Here is an 18,511-nt window from a genome sequence, read left to right as displayed (position 1 = left end):
AAAATGGAACAGTTAAGGCTTGAAGTTCATTCCCTCTGCTACAGCACACAGTGAAAAGTTTTATTAATTTGGCACGTCTCATTTATGTAACATTAAAAAATATAAATGGTTCTTATTTTCTGTTTTATATCACATTTCAAGTTCCTGGATTTTTTACTAAGGGGAAGGGGGGGGCATTTACTGAAACAATTACCTCCCAAAATAAAGAGCAAAATTACAAACTACTCTGTCTATTCTAAGTGCGACCTCTAGAGGAGAAATGGCCAAAGTCTGTATTCTCAAGGGCCACTCTGTAAACCACACAGCAGTCTAGGGGCCAGAATAATTTTTGCCACCCAAACTGGCTTCCTTGGGAGCAGTGAAACTCCATAACAGAGCTGCCATTGACTTTGCAGTTGAGTTCATGTTCTCAGGCGCAGAATTACATGATATGTACAAAATAAATTTCTTTATTACTTCCATCTCAAAACAATTTGCCCTTATAAATGAAACTGTGGGCATACTTTTTTAAAAAAAACCATGCTTGGGGCCTTATGGTTCAGTCCCCAGCTTGTTTATGTCCCAAATGGGTTATCTTACCTCCATATTTTTGCAGAAAGTTGCATTAGTTCCAAAGAGAATCTGGCATTGCTCATCTGCGCTGTAGTGCATTCCTGGAAGTTTGTAAGGAAGTCGCACAACATAACGGCTCCGTGGGTCTGTTACCAGTAAACAGGTGCTAACTTTTGACCTGAAGAGATAAAACATATTTTGAAGGGCATTGTGAGAGCATTGCTCTATTTCATCAAATGACTGTATTTTCACAATATAATGGACTTCCAATTTAGCAACCTCTTCAAAACATGCCTCCCAACAGTGTACTACTATGTATACATACTACCTCCTTTTTAAGTGACAGCGTGCTATGAAACTGTGCTATGTATTTGATTTGTAAAAAAAAAAAAAGGTATACAACACTGTTCTGGTCCATAATGAGTGCTTAAAGAGGCTTATATTGAAAATCTACAGGACAGAATTAACAGCATCAATATCACAATAAAAATGTAAATATCAAATATCAGATTCCCATGACAAAATGTGTTGGCTACAATCCAGAGAGTTAACCGTGAAATTAATGTTCTGATGGATTATGGTCTCAGAAAGGGATTATAATGGAGCTGCTAAAAGGGGGGAAATGGTTATAATCTTATGAAGGGTTTTGGGTAAACTTTGATTCCAGTTCAGACCTTCCCCAAATTCAGAATTGGGAAGAAGTTGGCAGAAATTCTAAGAAACAAATTAGGCACAATGATAAAAATGTGACTACCACAAAAAATGACAATCATGTGTCTAGCTCTGCTCTCCTTCTCCATAATATCTAGTAGAAAACTTATCTTATGACATCACAACATTCTATATTTTCCTACCTCTACTCCAGGCCCTTGGCTGCCAGCAGTGAAAGCTGGGAAAGTGCATAATTTTGTAATGCCGTGATATAAGTTTTCTACTAAATGTTATGGAGAGGATGGGAGAACTAAGATTCATGGTATATCTTATGCCAGGTTTGGCCCAAAGAAGAAGAATCACGAATGTTACATTTCTCTATTACTTTCATGGCAATATTGCAAAAGCATAGAACTGGATTCTTCATTCAAACCAACATATTTCAGTTGTCACAAAACACTGGCAAGGTTTGATTTGAAAAGGACAGCAAAACTGGGATTCTTGTCAAGAAGCTGTCAAGGTGCTGAAATATGGGTATCATAACGTTTCTGATCTCCTGCCAGTAATGTCTGCAAAACCCAGGATTCAAAGGAGACAGCTTCCACCTTCTGGCACCCACCATTGAAAATTGTTCATCATTTCTGCAGAGAAGACAAGAGACTGGTGTCTTGTGATTCAAAGGCTTTGCTGACAACAGCATTCTTACTTGAGAAACTTTTCAAGGTCATCACGACTGCAGGAAGACCAGGATAGGTCACTGGGATTCCTTCCCTTCACCCACTCTCCGGACATGATGTGAGATCTTCCAGCACAGGACAAGTGGTCATCATCATGGCTCATCCCCATGCTGTCAGAGAAGAAAAGGAAATTAGTAAACCAATACTGTGAATGGGACACTTCCATGTGCAGTTTCTCAATTTCAGTTTCAAAAAGTAACAATATATTGTTTATTTCTAAGAGATGGCAGATTTGAAGTACTGGAAAAGAGTTTTTCAGCCAGATAATCCAAACTGTGGCTACACTAGAGTCCCATAGACTGGCTTGCATGCTGGTACCACTCAACTGGCAGCAATGTCTTCATGGATTTCCCATTCTTGTGGAACTGCCACAACATTCCCCCTTGACTCTGGTCCCAATTCTGCCAGGATAGACACCTTCAGCTCTACATTATCAGAAATGAGAATCTAGCTGTTTCAGGGCTCCCTACGCACAGCAATGTCACTTGGATCAGTGATCCAGGATGCAGAACTGAGGATTTCTGTCTGTCATTGCTAGCTTAATGGAAAGAAATCTTTCAGTTTCAGCCAGGTAAGTAACTCTACTCAGGGTACAAGGCTAATACCTGGCAACCACAAGGTACAATGGAAGAGTGAGCACAGAAGCCAATGGCCTCAAATGGTGCCTTTGTGTAAAGACCTGGACACAATGCAAGGCTCTGTACTTAAAGGAGCACCAGATTTAAATGCAGTAATTAGCTGTAAAACCACCTTCAAAAACTTGAAAGTGAGATCACACTGAGCACATTTACCTAGATGGAAAATGAAAACTTGTACAGCAACAAGAAAACCAGGCAGGGAAACAACCCATCCCTTCTTTCAAGGAGTTCAGCACAGTGTAAATGGGATTGTCCCCTTATAACATCACAACAAATGGGCTGTGAATAGGATCAGGCTGAGAAATAATGGCTGGCCTAAGACCATCCAATGACCTCATAGCTGAGCAGTGATTTGAACCCAAGTCTCTCTGCTCTAAGTCCAACGGTCTTCCCACTGCTCCTGGGTTTTTGTGGCCACAATTATGCCCAATTATGGAATGGCATTAATGCAATTGTTAGGTTAGTGGGCTGCATCTGACTTGGTAGGTCTGGAGTAATCTGATAATAGCCAATAACCAAGTTACAGGGAAACGCATGTAAACGCATTGGCTCCCAGTACGTTTCTGAGCACAATTCAAACGGCCCTAAACGGCCTCGGCCCAGTATACCTGAAGGAGCGTCTGCACCCCCATCGTTCTGTCCGGACACTGAGGTCCAGCGCCGAGGGCCTTCGGGTGGTTCCCTCACTGCGAGAAGCAAAGCTACAGAGAACTAGGCAGAGGGCCTTCTCGGTAGTGGCACCCGCCCTGTGGAACGCCCTCCCATCCGATGTCAAAGAGATAAACAATTCCCTGACATTTAGAAGACCTCTGAAGGCAGCCCTGTTTAGGGAAGTTTTTAATGTGTGACATTTTAATGTATTTTTAATCTTTGTTGGAAGCCACCCAGAGTGGCTGGGGAAACCCAGCCAGATGGGCAGGGTACAAATAAAATTATTATTATTATTATTATTATTATTATTATTATTATTATTATTAAAAACAAAACTGCTTCTTAATGGCTGATGGTCTGTGTTGTGTGTTTAGGAATAACTGTTCTTTTCAATGCAGCAAAGGGCCCACAAACCTTACCTAACAATGCAGCACCCTTGCAACTAAGGTCATGTAATCCTTGCCTCCAATGAGCTGCATTTTAAAGGGAATTCTGGGAAAGCGGCTCCTCTGAGCCACTTTACAAAGGTCTCTGTCTTTTCCTCACATCTGTTCATGCCTAAAAGGCTAAAGCGAAGGGGGGCAGTTTGTCAGTAATTGCCTTTGTGCTTTGAGTTGGGATGCCTTCATTCAATCAGCATATATATTCTCACGGCTATGCATGTAATTAAAAATGGCTGTTAATCAGTGCTGGTAGCTAGCACTTGCTGCTTTAAAATAAAATAATGAACAAATACGAATAAATAACAGAGCAAATTTCCCATTCACTCCTCATTGAAATAATTCCAGAAATAGCACATTTGAAAATCTTTCCAGAGATCACAGGTCTGAAGCTTTTGGTATGAAATACACTCATCCTTCTCCCCCTTTGGAAAAACTAGTCTTAGTTATTCCCATAGGGAATTTCCTAAAACAGAATAGAGGGGATTTTTATTTTTAAGGGTCTGTTAAACAGGAATATTGTAATGAGTCCCTGCTTTCTCTTGTCACACATTCTTCTTCTTGCACAAGCCTCTTCATAGTTAATCTAAGCAGGAGTGGCGAAAATGGTAGGAAGTCAGCCATATGCAGCTGCTAGAAAGGCTAGAAACTATGGGCAGATATCAAGGTTGAGACTATTGGATCAAATCAGATTAACATTCTTAGTTAAAGTAATTTTTTTTACATTCAACCCATTCACCCTTGAAATTAAAAGAAAGTGTGTCCTATATCACATACAGGCTGGCTCATGCATGCATAAAGCACAACTTGTTTGTGCAAAGAAGTGACCTCACAGATCAAACACAGGCACAACTTCATTACAGTGGTACGGTACCTCGGCTTAAGCACTCAATTCATTTCAGAGGTCCGTTCTTAACCTGAAACTGTTCTTAACCTGAAACACCACTTTAGCTAATGGGGCCTCCTGCTGCTGCCGCGCTGCCGGAGCACGATTTCTGTTCTCATCCTGAAGCAAAGTTCTTAACCCGAGGTACTATTTCTGGGTTAGCGGAGTCTGTAACCTGAAGCGTCTGTAACCCGAGTTACCACTGTATATAGTTTTAACTAATTCGTGCATGTTTTTTTTTCCGGGGGACGAGACCATTTTTCTAGCTCTTACAGCAGTGCAACAAAGCTGGAAAATGTACATGCCATACTAGGTGAAAGTACAAAATGGGGACTAAGCTGCACTTGTGAGCTCATTCATGACTTATACCTTCTGTGGAGTGCAACATGGGAGCAGGGAAGAGACCCTGCTGAGTATCCATGCCTATTATCACATGTGCCAACTACCCTGCCCCCAGCACCTGTGAGAATGGCCAAAGACCATCTTGGATGTGAGTCCAGGAAGACTTGCTCACTACCTTACAGGCCTTTTCCTACCTGGCCTGGGAGGGTGCGGCTCTGATTGATTCCAGCGGGATTGTTGCTGTTACTAATATTTTGCACCTTTCTTTTAGATAATGATGATGATAATGATTTGTATACCACTCTCATCCAAAGGTTACAGGGGCGGTTCATAACATAACAAAATGAAAACGTAAAATACACAATAAAACTAAAACAAAGCTACAACCACCACCCCTCCCACAAACACATTTAAAAGGCCATAGCATGATATATGTGGAAATTGTTTAATTTGGCTGTGTACGTTTTAATATTTTATTTATTGTTTATAACTACCTTTTGTTATGTTTGTAATTATGTAAACACAATTTCATGTTGTAAGCCACCTTGAGCATGGTTTTAACTATGGTTGCATACAAATAAAATGATCTATGTTTGAATGTATGCCTGCAGGGAGAGGGCCTTTGCACACAAATCTGTATGTGTGAAGGCTTCCATGCAACCTGGAACTCTGCACAGTTGCAGTTCCATGTTGTGTGGAAGCTTTTGCATGTACTGCTGTCCGCAAAAATCCCCCCTTGCAGACATTCATGCTGTATGCACGAGTGCCACTGGGTTGGGCTAGTCGGAATGGATCTGAACCCTGCTCTTGTTGCTGTACATGCAAACGATAATGTCTGAATAGGACTCTTGTGGTCTTCAGTGCTCTACCTGCCTTATCCTCCCTATGGAGAACTACACCCCCCCCCCAAGCAACTACATGGATACACTATGCAAATAAACAACATGCACAGTATTTGCTTAACTTATGTCAGTTAACCCAGTCAAATAACTTAGCCTTTCTTTGTGCAGAATTTGGAACTGGTTAGCGCAGCGCACACACAAGTCTCGCTACTGCCCTGAGGCTTTGACCAGAACTCCTGTTAAAAATTGATGGGAGCCTTCCCAGTGATTACAATGCAGAAGAACATTCTTCCCAATGAAAACTCACAAACAGTTACATAAGCCCTTCTTCTTTGTCCCATTAAAGCTGTATTTTCCCCCTTAGGGTCATTGCAGATTTCCATCCAATGCCACAAGGCCATTTTCCCACCCCAATAAAAGTTTTATGGTGAGCTGTGTTGAAACATCTACTTTTTGGGCCAACGTGCCAAGAAAAACGTGAAGCATTGCTGAAGCTTCCTGAAGGACAAAAGAGCTGCAGCTCCACCTACGACGCATCCTGCTGTTGATGCAAGAGCCAAGTATGATACAAGCTGGAAGTCGCCTTTCCAATGCAGGGACTCCCCCCCCCCCACCCCATTTTTTGGGTGTTTTTTTTTTTTTACTCACTCTTCAGTCCTCAGTGGACTTGAATGTTAGGAATTTTTATTGGTGTTTCATACTGAAGCTGCAACACTGGAAGAAGGCCAGTTGCTAAACTGATTCAATATGTTTAAAGTGTTTCGGCTCTGAAATGCCTAGCCCGGCAAATCTTCAGGCACCCATGCGTGAGAAAAGAAGCAATGAAGGAAGGGCCCTGGTTTAGAAGAGGAGTTTGGATTTGGTATCCCACTTTATCACTACCCGAAGGAGTCTCAAAGCGGCTAACATTCTCCTTTCCCTTCCTCCCCCACAACAAACACTCTGTGAGGTGAGTGGGGCTGAGAGACTACAGAGAAGTGTGACTAGCCCAAGGTCACCCAGCAGCTGCAGGTGGAGGAGCGGGGAAGCAAACCACTACACCACAGAAGCTGGAGTTTGAATTGGGCGTTGTCTCTGGTGCTAATTCTACTCAGAGCAGACGTGCTTAAATTAATGGACATAACTAATGTAGGTCCATTAATTTTAATGAGTCAATTCTAAATAGAACTAGCACTGGATACAACCCTTGGAACCTCACAGGAGGAGGCTGAGGGGCTCCTTTCCAGGACTTTGCCTGCTTAGCATCCTCAGGCATAAAAGGAAAATGGGACATGCAGCAGTGTCCCCTGTGACTTACAGACATACAGTGGTACCTCGGGTTAAGTACTTAATTCATTCCGGAGGTCCCTTCTTAACCTGAAACTGTTCTTAACCTGAAGCACCACTTTAGCTAATGGGGCCTCCTGCTGCCGCCGCACTGCCGGAGCACGATTTCTGTTCTCATCCTGAAGCAAAGTTCTTAACCCAAGGTACTATTTCTGGGTTAGTGGAGTCTGTAACCTGAAGCGTATGTAACCTGAAGCGTCTGTAACCTGAGGTACCACTGTATAAGGCCTCTGGATTGCCTAGGCCTAATTTTCATTACTACCGCACTGTTTTTCTTTCCTTGCCTGGTCAGGAAAGCAGAGCTTCCAACTAGGGATGTCAAAAACAGAAGTTGCTGATCTTTCCTTATTTGCCCCATGTCCAGAATGGAAATCAATCCAGTGAATACAATGCTTTCAGTCTGTAAATGTAACATAAGTGATTACGTCCCCCCATTTGTATTTTGTTTCCTCTGCACTGAAATGGAACAGAGTAACAACAACATAATTTTCTGAAAGATTCTATTTGATGTGTTGAAGTGAGACATAGCGGCCAGTTCAATAGGCTTCTGTGTGTGGAATGGTAGGGTGGCAGCCATCTTGCCCTTCACCTCAGGAAGAAAAATGTATTGGATCGCCTCTGCTGCCAACATAATATGATGCCTACAGACAGGTGTTTTGATACATACTAAGAGTAAAGAAACTCAACCCCACTCTAATGAATTAATCTCTCTCCATTGCCTACAAGCATGCAAAATGGATATTTTATTCATCAGGAGAGTGCTTCCTCAGCAGGTGCCAGCTTCCAAGCTCTGTTGTAATCCAACAAACATTATGCGCAAGTCCATTTGCTGGCAACAAAATCCTCCAGCTCAAGAAGTCTAACACCAAAAGGGTATGAAATTTCAGCTGTGTCCATGTCCCAACTGCTTTTGCCTGCCCATCAATGGTATTTCTACTTCCTTTTGAAGTGAGAAAGGCTGCATTCCAGTTGACAGCCCCTCATAGTTCCCAGCTCTCCATTATTACTCGTATCAGAGCAGCTGGGAAAGATAATTCAAAATCCTAGAGCCATTTGGCTTGGCTGCTCCATAAACTATTTTAGAAATGCACTGTGCAGTCTTCTCTGCCTTCTCCACAGGGAGAAGGCGACAGAAGAAATTGTAGGTGATGGCTTGGTATCAAAGCAACTCCAAAACAAGACATACTGTATAAGATGAATCCAAAATTGAAATTGGCAAGCAGCGGTGGGCTGCCTGTTTGCCTATAAAACTCAAGAGCTAATGAAATCAAGTTATTGTATAATAACATAAGAGAATGAATAAGCCACTTGAAAAGAGATACCTTTGTTTCGGAAAACATTTGTTGGAACGTATTGATATTAAGTTGAATTACAGTGTAAGGCGAGGGAAGCTGACATATCTTGAACAGACACATTTTGAGGGTATTAAGTTGTAAATGGATGGGATCTTGCATATCTTCTAAGTCAGGGGTCAGCAAACTTTTTCAGCAGGGGGCCGGTCCACTGTCACTCAGACCTTGTGGGGGGGCGGACTATATTTTTTTGGGAAATAATGAACGAATTCCTATGCCCCCAAAATAGCCCAGAGATGCATTTTAAATAAAAGCACACATTCTACTCATGTAAAAACACCAGGCAGGCCCCACAAATAACCCAGAGGTACATTTTAAATAAAAGGACTGTAAAAACACATTGATTCCTGGACCGTCCGTGGGCTGGATTTGGAAGGCAATTGGGCCGGATCTGGCCCCTGGGCCTTAGTTTGCCTACCCATGTTCTAAGTGATGCCATCATGTTGGAGTTTGGTATCAGAGCGCAGAAATATATTGTCTGGTAAGACTGCTGGTTGTAAGAATAAAGAAACTTAAGATTTATGACTTCTGGCAAACAAAGCCATTGCGGGTGCAAGCTCAAATATGGCCATCATGGAGACATGAGGTTATAACAAAAAGAAGTCTAACACTAACTGACTCAGAGGAGAAGCAGGAAGGAAGTAAAAGCCCAAGGAAAGACAATTTACATGTACTCAAGAAGGAATCGCCAAGAGAAGAATAGATTGCCTCTCTGTCCATTGCCAGTCCCCCCTCTTTCAGGTAATGTGATGGTTATATGGGGTTGCTCGTGCGTAAGTTGCCGCCACTCCTGGCTAGGTGGTCTGGTTAAACCTTTCCTGGCTGGACAGCCCTTCACTTCGTGGCTGTTCAGTCGCTAGCAGGATCCGTCAGTGGGCGTTTCTTGAACCTCTTCCAGCAAAGAAGCTCTTTGACGCCTACTTTCCCTGCGCGGAAGTCTTCTGCGCAGGGTGGGTTTGGGCAGCGGAGGACCTGTGCTCGCTGGTCTCCTGCGAAGAGTCCTGGAGCCTCCTCTCTGCTTCCCCCATCGGCCCCCCTCTATCCCTGGTGTAGCACTGATTATCTTCCCCAGCCGGAGACCTGCCTCTCTCCTTGCTTGGCCCCTCTCCAGCATCGCTGTGGAGCCTCGCCTCCTCCGCTAGTTGCGATGGCAGTTCCCTGACAGGTAACCTATTGCAAACATTGTTGCTTTACTCCCAATCTATCATAGGTATGTTTTTCAGTAAGTCCTGCATGCACTTCTGTTCATATAGACGAGATCTTCTGCACAAAACTGCTTTGGCAAGCAAAAAACCAAACCAAACCAAAAACAATGAAGGGTAAAAAAGCAAAAGCAGGAGAATAAACTAAAAGCTACTTTAGGTGTACCCAAGGGTTTGGCTACACCTAGCTGGATTTTTGAACTATCTCCCCTCAAACAACAGGCCAATGGCATATCACCAACTGCTTCTAAAAGGGCCTTTAATTCCAAAAGCAATTTGCCATGTGGCAAGTGGGGTCCCTTTGAAAAAAAGCAAACACAATCCAAAGCGTCCACAGAGTTACCTGCACAGTTCTGTGGACCCCCAACCACTGTCCGTATCCTCTCTTCTGCATGCCAACACAAATAACAATTTGCCATAGAAGGCAATAATGAAGGGTGTGCCCAAATAGTGGATCTGAAGGTCAGATGCGCTCCAGGCATCCCCAGAACAAATGTAGCTGCTTGTTAATTCTGGGATTGTTTCAGTGCCAGGAACACATATCCCCTTTCAGATTTGTTGTTTGGACACACCCTTCTCTACTGGCTTCTATGGCAAATGGGGGCTACTATTAGTGATCAGAAGATAGCTAATGAATAATGGTTGGCAGATGTGTAGATGTCTGCATTACATCCTAATAGTCAAGCAATCTACCTTCTTTTCTTTTCACCACGATTTGCAGCAACTGTTGCCCTCTAGCATCTTATCCAGTTGCAGGTGGGAAGTGAATCTGGTGACTTCTGTATTCCACGGGGAACAAGTTTCCCCAATTCTACCCCCTTCCTCTAAGCTTTTCCTGAAGTATGTGTCCAACATTCCCAGCGAAATGTCCCAGTGCCAGAAAAACAGCATTGTTTATAAGCATCTTGCAGAGTTTTACTTCAACATACTGGAACTGTGTGGAAAATGCGAGGAGTGCTGAGACATTTCGAGAAACCTAGCCAAAATAATCTTAGTTTAATCAACAGCACTACAGCTCAGCTGTCTACCCCCACTTGGGCTCATTCTGCTGAGTAAGCCAAAGACACACGGAATAGCTAGGCTATAATGAGCTGGCAAAGCTTACAGATGTTTTGTGCCAGGATGGTTCTGGTTCAATCCATCATGGCCTTTGTTGGCAGTAATCTCCTTTGCCCAATGACGCAAACCCAAGTAGAGCAGGAATGCTTTCTGTGCAACTGTTTGCAGAGTGTGCATACTGCAGATGCAAGTCAAGTTAGCATGTGCAATAGGTAAAGATGCATGCCTTGTTTCTCAAGGAAAGCAAATCTTACATATATACGTGTGGATGTTTAATTGAAGCACCGTGGCTTCTATAGTCCCAGCGGTTTAGCAGGTTTTCCTGGTTCTAAGGCCAGCAGCTGAAGAGCATGCATGAAAGAAAGGGATTATTTGCTCATTACATTGCCTTGCAGTTTCCCCTAGTTGTTCTATGATTAGGCAGGCACACACAAAAGACACAGAGGTGGATAAAGGGAAATATGGGTAGCTGGGATTTACTGCATGAGACTGGAAAGTGGGTGGTGAAGTGCGGAGTTAGTGCGACCTGTGATTTCACACAAGATTCATGATCCAGGCAATTTTAGCATTGGCCTCTCCCAATTGCCACAAAGGTCTAAACCTCAATGGCCTGAAGCCAACAAAAGTGAAAGACTGGGCTATATTCAATGGGGGAAATGAAAACAAATGAGAGGGAGGGCTATGGCTCAGTGGAATAGCATCTGCTTTGCATGCAGAAGGTCCCAAGTTCAATCCCCAGCATCTCCAGGAAGGGCTAGGAGCGATCTCTGTCTGAAACCCTGGAAAACTACAGATAGTCAGTGTAGATAGTACTGTGATACAAGGTATGACTGTATTCCCAAAGTCAGAATGCATCCTGGGTCTTAACTAGGGTAGCCAGCTGAGAAAGAGGACTGACTCAGTATAAGGCAATTTCCTTTATTCCAATAGCTGGGATTCACCTAACCAGCCTTGTCAGTGGAAACCCAGTGCAAGGAATCCCACTTGTGCAATTGGATTTTCTCCACTCTCCTCCCCTGCATCCACACAATTGGTTTGGGGGCAGCAGTTGGCAAACCCCCAGAACAACACAGAAGGGGGGGGGGGGTTAATTTCATCTAGCAAGCTGAAATGCTTGTGCAAACAGAATGATTAGCAAAGTATGATGTCATGAAATGCATTCTAAATAAATAATTAGAAAATAAATTAACAGATGGTGATAAGAAGCACCCAAGTGGCAACCTTACATTAAACGCAACCCGGATGCCATTGTCAGAGTGATGATATCTGTGGAGTTTGCAAATGTCACCCTGAAATATGAAGCCACAGTGTAAAAAAGAACCAAATGTTGTCTTTTTTAGTGTTGTCAAGCTGAGCACAGAGTACAAATGAACTCTGAAAACGTGTTTCCATTCTTCTATGGGTAAAATAATGAATAATTAAAAGGACAAAAAATATGCTACCCTAGATGTCCAATAGAAATAGCAGAAAATCAAAGTAGTACATGGGCAGAGGTAGGGTACTCAAGAGGTTTCCCAGGCATGGGTAATAATAATAATAATAATAATAATAATAATAATAATAATAATATTATATTTATACTCTGCTCATCTGGCTGGGTATAGTGCAGTGGAAAGAAGTGAAGTGCAGTGGAAAGACCTCAAACTAACCTATTGTATTAAGGGAATATACACATGTCAAGAAATGGCAACTCCCGAAAAAGGAGTGTACTGGAGGAAGGGATGCAGCAGGGCAGGGCAAGTCAGGGGGAGACTCACCTCTGTTTCTGTTCAACTCAGTCACGTGGCCTAACAATCCAGAGGAAGCTATATTGGCAAAAGGGGTAGTGTAAGTCAAACTACTTTAAAGGCTTGTTTTCCTTCTGCCAGGCTCTGACAGTAGCCTTGTTATCAAATGAAGTTTGGAGTAACAGTAAATAGCACTGGCATAATCTACCCGGCTCTGTTCCTAGACAGAATCTGGAATAGAGGTAAATTATACCGGCATAATTTGCCCTGACGTAAGTTATGTTGGCTTCCTATAGTTTGGATTGCTCTGTTAGTTTGTTATCACCACTTGAAATGCCTGTTCTTAGGAACCTCAACATATTGTACCAGCAGAATTTCTGCAGTATGTGTCTTTGGAAATCATAGTTAAAAGGGGAGTTACTGCATACCATATTATCAATCAGAATCATGTATCTCAGAAGGAGATTCTAGTTTTTGTTTTTCATGCAATGACAGCCATCTGTAAGTGCAAACTAAAATCCATAACATACCTCTAGGGGAAACATGAGGGATATTTTGTTTGTTTTAAAACAAACATCACTAAGTCGTCGTCATGACATTCCAGAAATCCTCTCTCTGGCCTGCTTCATTATTTGGCTTAATGTCTGCAACGTAGCCTGTGCAACGCTGAGTGAAGCCAGCAACCAGGAAACCTAAAGAAAAGAAATGGCCACCAGCCAGTTTGTTGTTTGTGGTGGCCAAGATACCGGAATCTCCCTCCCATTTATTCTGGGCTGTTCCAAGGGTCCCTTGTGAAATATTTCAATTTTTTAATATGTATTACAGGCAAATCTCTGCACTTCACACATCTGGATAATTGCTTTTTTTGACTTCCTGCTTGGGGAATTGAGAAAACTCACTTGTGTGCCCACGTTCTATCATCTCCAGCTTGCACACACAGGTTGTGTGCAGCGGGATGTAATTTGGTACAGGCCTTGTAACTGCTGGAGACAAGTCGCTCTCAGGGCTTGTGGTTGTGTTCTGACATCTCTCTCTGCTCCTACAGATTTCTGCGTGACAAAGTCTTCCAGACACAAGCTCCCTAAGCTCTCATCTGTACCTTCAGTTCAACAAGATGCATCAGAAATGGCAAGCTAATGAAAGGGGTCCCAGCGGTCCCATCTCCTGGGAGTAAGAAATAATTACACAGCGATGAAAGTGGGGAGGGGAGAGAGATGGCAAATGAGATTGTCCGATTCAATATGTTCCAAAGGCAGTTGAATTAAGAATAAGGCTTGGAATGTGTGTTGCCTAAACCCAAGGTCCCTGCAGTCTGTTGCTGGAGGGTGAAGGCTTGTGCTGGAGTGTGGAGATTAACAGGCAGGAGGCTTTGCTCTTTTGAGCAGGCATTGGCAGAATGCTTGTCCTGTGGCATTTAATACTAGGCCTAGCCAATCCAAAGGCTTCACGTTGCTGGCAACTGCAGGGACAGATGTTGCGTGTCTCTGTTCCCTGATTCTATGCCTGATGAGGACGGTCCATGTAGGAATGTCAGAAAATTCAGTTGGAAACAGAAACAGGAATGGAAATTGCCACAATTCACATGTTTGTCTGAGGTCAGAAATGGAAATCGTGCAAGCAAAAACAAGCAGCATTTGCTATCAATTTTTTTTTAGTTCACAAACATTATGTAAATAATTATGTTTATTTTGGCCACAGCAGATAGCAAGATGAATAATGTAGGGTTTAGTGGAAGCTGGACTGTAGTGGGTGGGAAAGAGTGCTGGTTGCAACAAACACAGGGCAGGATAGAAATCACTACTTCCTTACATCCCTATCTGAGTGCAGTGATTGCAGTAATTTAGATACATTTCCTTACAAGCAAAATTGGGATAGGAGTTTAGAGATGGTTCCTGGTAAATGTGTGTGGGAAGGTGCACCCACAGTCTGGGGTGCTTAAATAGGTTAGTTTCAAACTTTAGAATGTCCTTTCCACAACCTTAGGTCCCTAGATATTGTTGGACTACAACTTCCATTATCCCCAGCAAACATGGTCAATGTTTAGGGATGATGTGACTTGCACAGGAGACTTGGGTTTGCAGAAGACTGCTTTAGACCATGGCATTCCTCTGCTCTACATGAAGGTATTTGTGTGCAAGCCTCAGGGCAGGAAGGGTAGCCATCAGAAGTTGCATGGAACCATGTAGTTTTTTCCTTCTCTTTCTTGGCCAATAAAACATTCTGTAAAGTTTATGGGCTCATTCCTTTTTATTGCAAATTCACAATGATCTGTGCTCATTATGCTATTGGAGCGGTCATACACAGTCCCGCTTTCAATACCATTTGCACCTGCAAAGGTTTTTAGGCAGTCACACTGTTTCATTTCCACACAGTGTATATGCTGCTACCTCCTGCCAAATTCCCATAACTTTCTATGCCACAAACGTTCTGGTCTATTTTTGTTCTGCTTGTGTTGCGCTATAGCCTTCTCCGGACAGCAAAAGCATGTTAGCACAGGGGAAGCATCAAAGAGCAACCAATAAAGCAGAATAAATCCACCATTAATCGCTATTACTGTGTCCATAACATCTTGCAGAATACACCCACAATAAAACAACAGTCTGGAGGGGCCCTTTGTCCATTATTCTGTCTAGACAAAGGAAAATAGTTTAAATCTGTTTTCAAATGCATCTAAATAACACCATTATCTGGTGCTGCCTAACTAAAAAATATGGATTTCCAAATCAATTAACCATAGCACCGCTAAATGCAGGCTCCATGAACAGAAGCAATATACCAGTTTGTGGGGATAAGACAGGAGAAGATTGTATCTTCTCCAAACTCTGCTTTTCAGGAGCATCAAGAGGAAGAGTGTTGAAAGAATGGTGGACTATAAAGTATATTGGACCAAAATAATGTGGTTCTTTCTCACATGTTTCTGTGCCTGCCTCCATTCTGAAAACCAATGTCAATGGACTTCCTCTTTATCTTAACAACTAGTAATGTGGATGCTGGATTTTCACAAACTAGCTGGTTATGAGTGTTTTCATATGTTACTAAATATCACCTGTGCACACTCGACTGCTTTAATTGCCGGAACTGGCAGTGGTACAGGTGCCATATAATACCCGTTCTGCATTTGTAAGAACTTAATCATTTAGTGTAGTAGCAGCTGCACTTGGGAACTCCCTCCTTATTGAAATCAAGCAGACCCCTTCCCTGTACTCTTTTTGGAGCCTGCTACCCAGATGCTTAAAAGCTGAGGTAACTTTAATCCAATTTAGTATTTTAACTTTTGTATGGTTGTTATTTTTTCCTCGATTTTATTGTTCTATCTTTCTGTAAACCGCTTTAAGGTTTTTTACAATCAAGCAGTGTATAAATTTTATGAAATAAATAAATAAATAAATAAATAAATAAATGGCCTTCCAAAAATCCAACTTCCATAGGAGGCGGTTTTTTTTTTTTAAGAACAGGGTTTAAAGAAAGAAAGAAAGAAAGAAAGAAAGAACGAAAGAAAGAAAGAAAGAGAGCAATGTGAGAATCTATAGTTTCAATACACAAGGAGATGTTTCATGTATATACTAATCCACTCTCTAATGGATTCATTCATTAGAATAAACCCTGCCTGAAACTTTTTATAAAGCAGCTGTCTGTAGCACTGTTTTTGCAGTAAATCCAAGCAACACGAGTGGAGGATTTCAGAATCCGACACATCAATTAGTAAGCTCATTCACTTTTTCCACAGCGTAACAGCCGAGGTTGTTTGTGAATGCCAAAACTGAAACTTTGATCTGAACAGACATCATTTGTTTTTCCTCCTGTCAAGCAGCAATACATCTTACCCTTTTAACCCACACCAGGAAGCTCTACCAAGAGATTTTGCTGAAAGCTACAAATATGGAAGATTAGGTATTTTTGGCAAAGAACTTTGGGGGGAGGATACCTAACTTTTCATCAGACATAATACATGTGCTGAATATGTTTCTCCATTGGAATTTCCGGGTATATATATATATATTATCTTATTTTTATCTTATTTATCTTATTTATTTATTATATTTCTATACTGCCCTTCATCCAAGGATCACAGGGCATTTTACAATATAAAAACAGAAAAACACATAACATAGTAACCAACAAAAACAATAAACCCACCTCACAGTTTAAGAGGCCATAGATTGTTTAATTGGCCAAAGCCAGTTGTAGAGGAACATTTTTTGCCTGACACCTAAAGATATGTAATGAAGGCACCAGGTACAAACAAGAACATAACCATACTACAGATATAAGCATACTGTTATGAGTTGTAGGATGTGGGTGGGTCTATGTGCCTGAGTCCCCTTCTAATTCCTGGATCCAGCACAGTTTCATTTTCTGGAATAGCCAGGTTAGCTTCATGGTGAGGTAATGGCCCTCTAAGCACAGGCCATTAAGGCCACAAGGGAAGTGGCTCCGAGACAGTTTTCAAATGGGGATGCAGATCTTCACTCGCCCCTCCTTCTTTGGTGGGGAGGGGGCACACCATTTTGTGGTTTGCCTCAGGTGCCAAAATGTCTGCCTCCAGGTAAAGTTACTACAATAACATATGGGACTGCCTTGCAAGATGGTTTGCAAACTGCAGGATGCAGTGCAGAACGTAGTGGCCAGACTGATAATGGGCCCCAGCCAGTCTGGACACGTATGACCAATTCTGGACAAAGTGCGCTGGCTAATTATTCATTTCCAGGCCCAGTTCAAAGTGCTGGTTTTAACCTATAAAGCCATACACAACCCCAACACTTGGCTGACAAGTACCTACCCAGATCCCGAGATTAATGGATTGATTATTAATTTTTTACCAGCATCTGTCTAACTGGAAGTTATGAGAGTGGTGTTTCAGGTTTTTGTGGAAGGGTGTGGTTTTAGTATAGTAAACTTAATGGTTGTGTGTCCTTGCTATATTTTTATTTATATTTTGTATGTTTTAAACTGCCTGTACGCCACATTGAGACTGTTTTGTAAACCAAGTCTAAGAAATCTAATAAATAATAATATTGATGATGGTGATGATAAATGTGGATTCTTCAGAAGCTGGAAAACTACTGAGCTAGTTTCTGCAAAATCTTTTTGACACAGAACAATGGTGTTCTCACCCTCCAACTCAAAGATTAGTGTGTTGTTAAGGTTGAGAATTGATATAACAGCCTGGTTCATATCGTTCAAATAAAAACAAGGCTTCCCATCATTCACTTCTGTTGAAACCATTCCCAGTTTGGCTCGGCCGCCTTTCAGTGTCAACAGAAGGGGAACAGGACATTCGTTTTCATCTTGTCAAGTCTGGTAGGAGTTGAAATATTTCCTGTACCTGCCCCAAGTCCTCCATCAAGAATTGAGAAGCCACGTATTTCTTTTTTACAGTTACTGAACACTATCAGGTACAATAAGCCTCAAAAGCATTATGATCATTATGAGTGGAGTTCATTTTTACATGAAGGCATGATGTTGAACCCCATACAAACGTCACCCACTCCTTTAAGTATTCAAAATATGTATTTGGGGAAAAGTTGCTTCTAAACTCAGCAAAGATTTTCTTCTTCTTAAAGATTCACTTTAAAGCAAATATTGGTTATTAAAAGGTAATGCATCATCAGGACCATGCAAACAGTAAAAATGTTTGCAGATCTGTGTCCAATGATTTCTTTTGAGGGTTTTCCCCTTCCTTTTCATTTTAGTTTTTGTGGTATGCAAGTGTATGAGTTTAAAATAGAATCATTGATTCTTTTTCTGACCTTTTGCACAAGTTCATAAAGTCAGTCCTGGGACTTCTGAAGAAGGTTCGTGGGAAATGTAGCTGAAGGGACAATGTTGGAAGGACAAATGCAAGAATCATTCGCTGTGTGACTTAAGGGGTTAATTCTGTTACTGGTCTGGCTGACAGAGGACTCTGAATGTCTGGAGGTTCTAGTCATTTGGAAGGGAGAAGATGGTTGAGATTTGGCAGGTGGCAGGAGGGAGGAGGAGGTTTACCTCAGTTTGTGTGGTTGAATATGTCTCCCTGCTCTCAATTAGGCCTGCAAATAAGTTTCTCCTCATTATACCCTATTCTTGTTCAGTTTGTTATCAGGAAAGTTTCTTTTCTCTCAAC

The 18,511-nt window shown here is 42.0% G+C and overlaps 1 protein-coding gene across 2 annotated transcripts in view; it reads right to left on the bottom strand.

The window, feature by feature from the left end:
• ADAMTS17 (ADAM metallopeptidase with thrombospondin type 1 motif 17) overlaps window positions 1-18,511 on the bottom strand; it is a 170,356-nt gene that overhangs the window by 72,177 nt on the left and 79,668 nt on the right. For both annotated transcript variants that reach the window (XM_083713075.1, XM_083713076.1), the window contains exons 9-10: window positions 1,910-2,050; window positions 580-730 (exon numbers count right to left, since the gene is read on the bottom strand). In XM_083713075.1, the coding sequence (XP_083569201.1) occupies window positions 580-730; window positions 1,910-2,050 (292 nt within the window). The remainder of the gene's footprint in view (window positions 1-579; window positions 731-1,909; window positions 2,051-18,511) is intronic.

This window comes from Podarcis gaigeae (assembly GCF_964106915.1).
Source record: "Podarcis gaigeae genome assembly, chromosome: 14".
Taxonomy (NCBI): domain Eukaryota; kingdom Metazoa; phylum Chordata; class Lepidosauria; order Squamata; family Lacertidae; genus Podarcis; species Podarcis gaigeae.
Note: the sequence above shows the minus strand (reverse complement) of the source record. Positions and strands in the feature narration are given on the sequence as shown.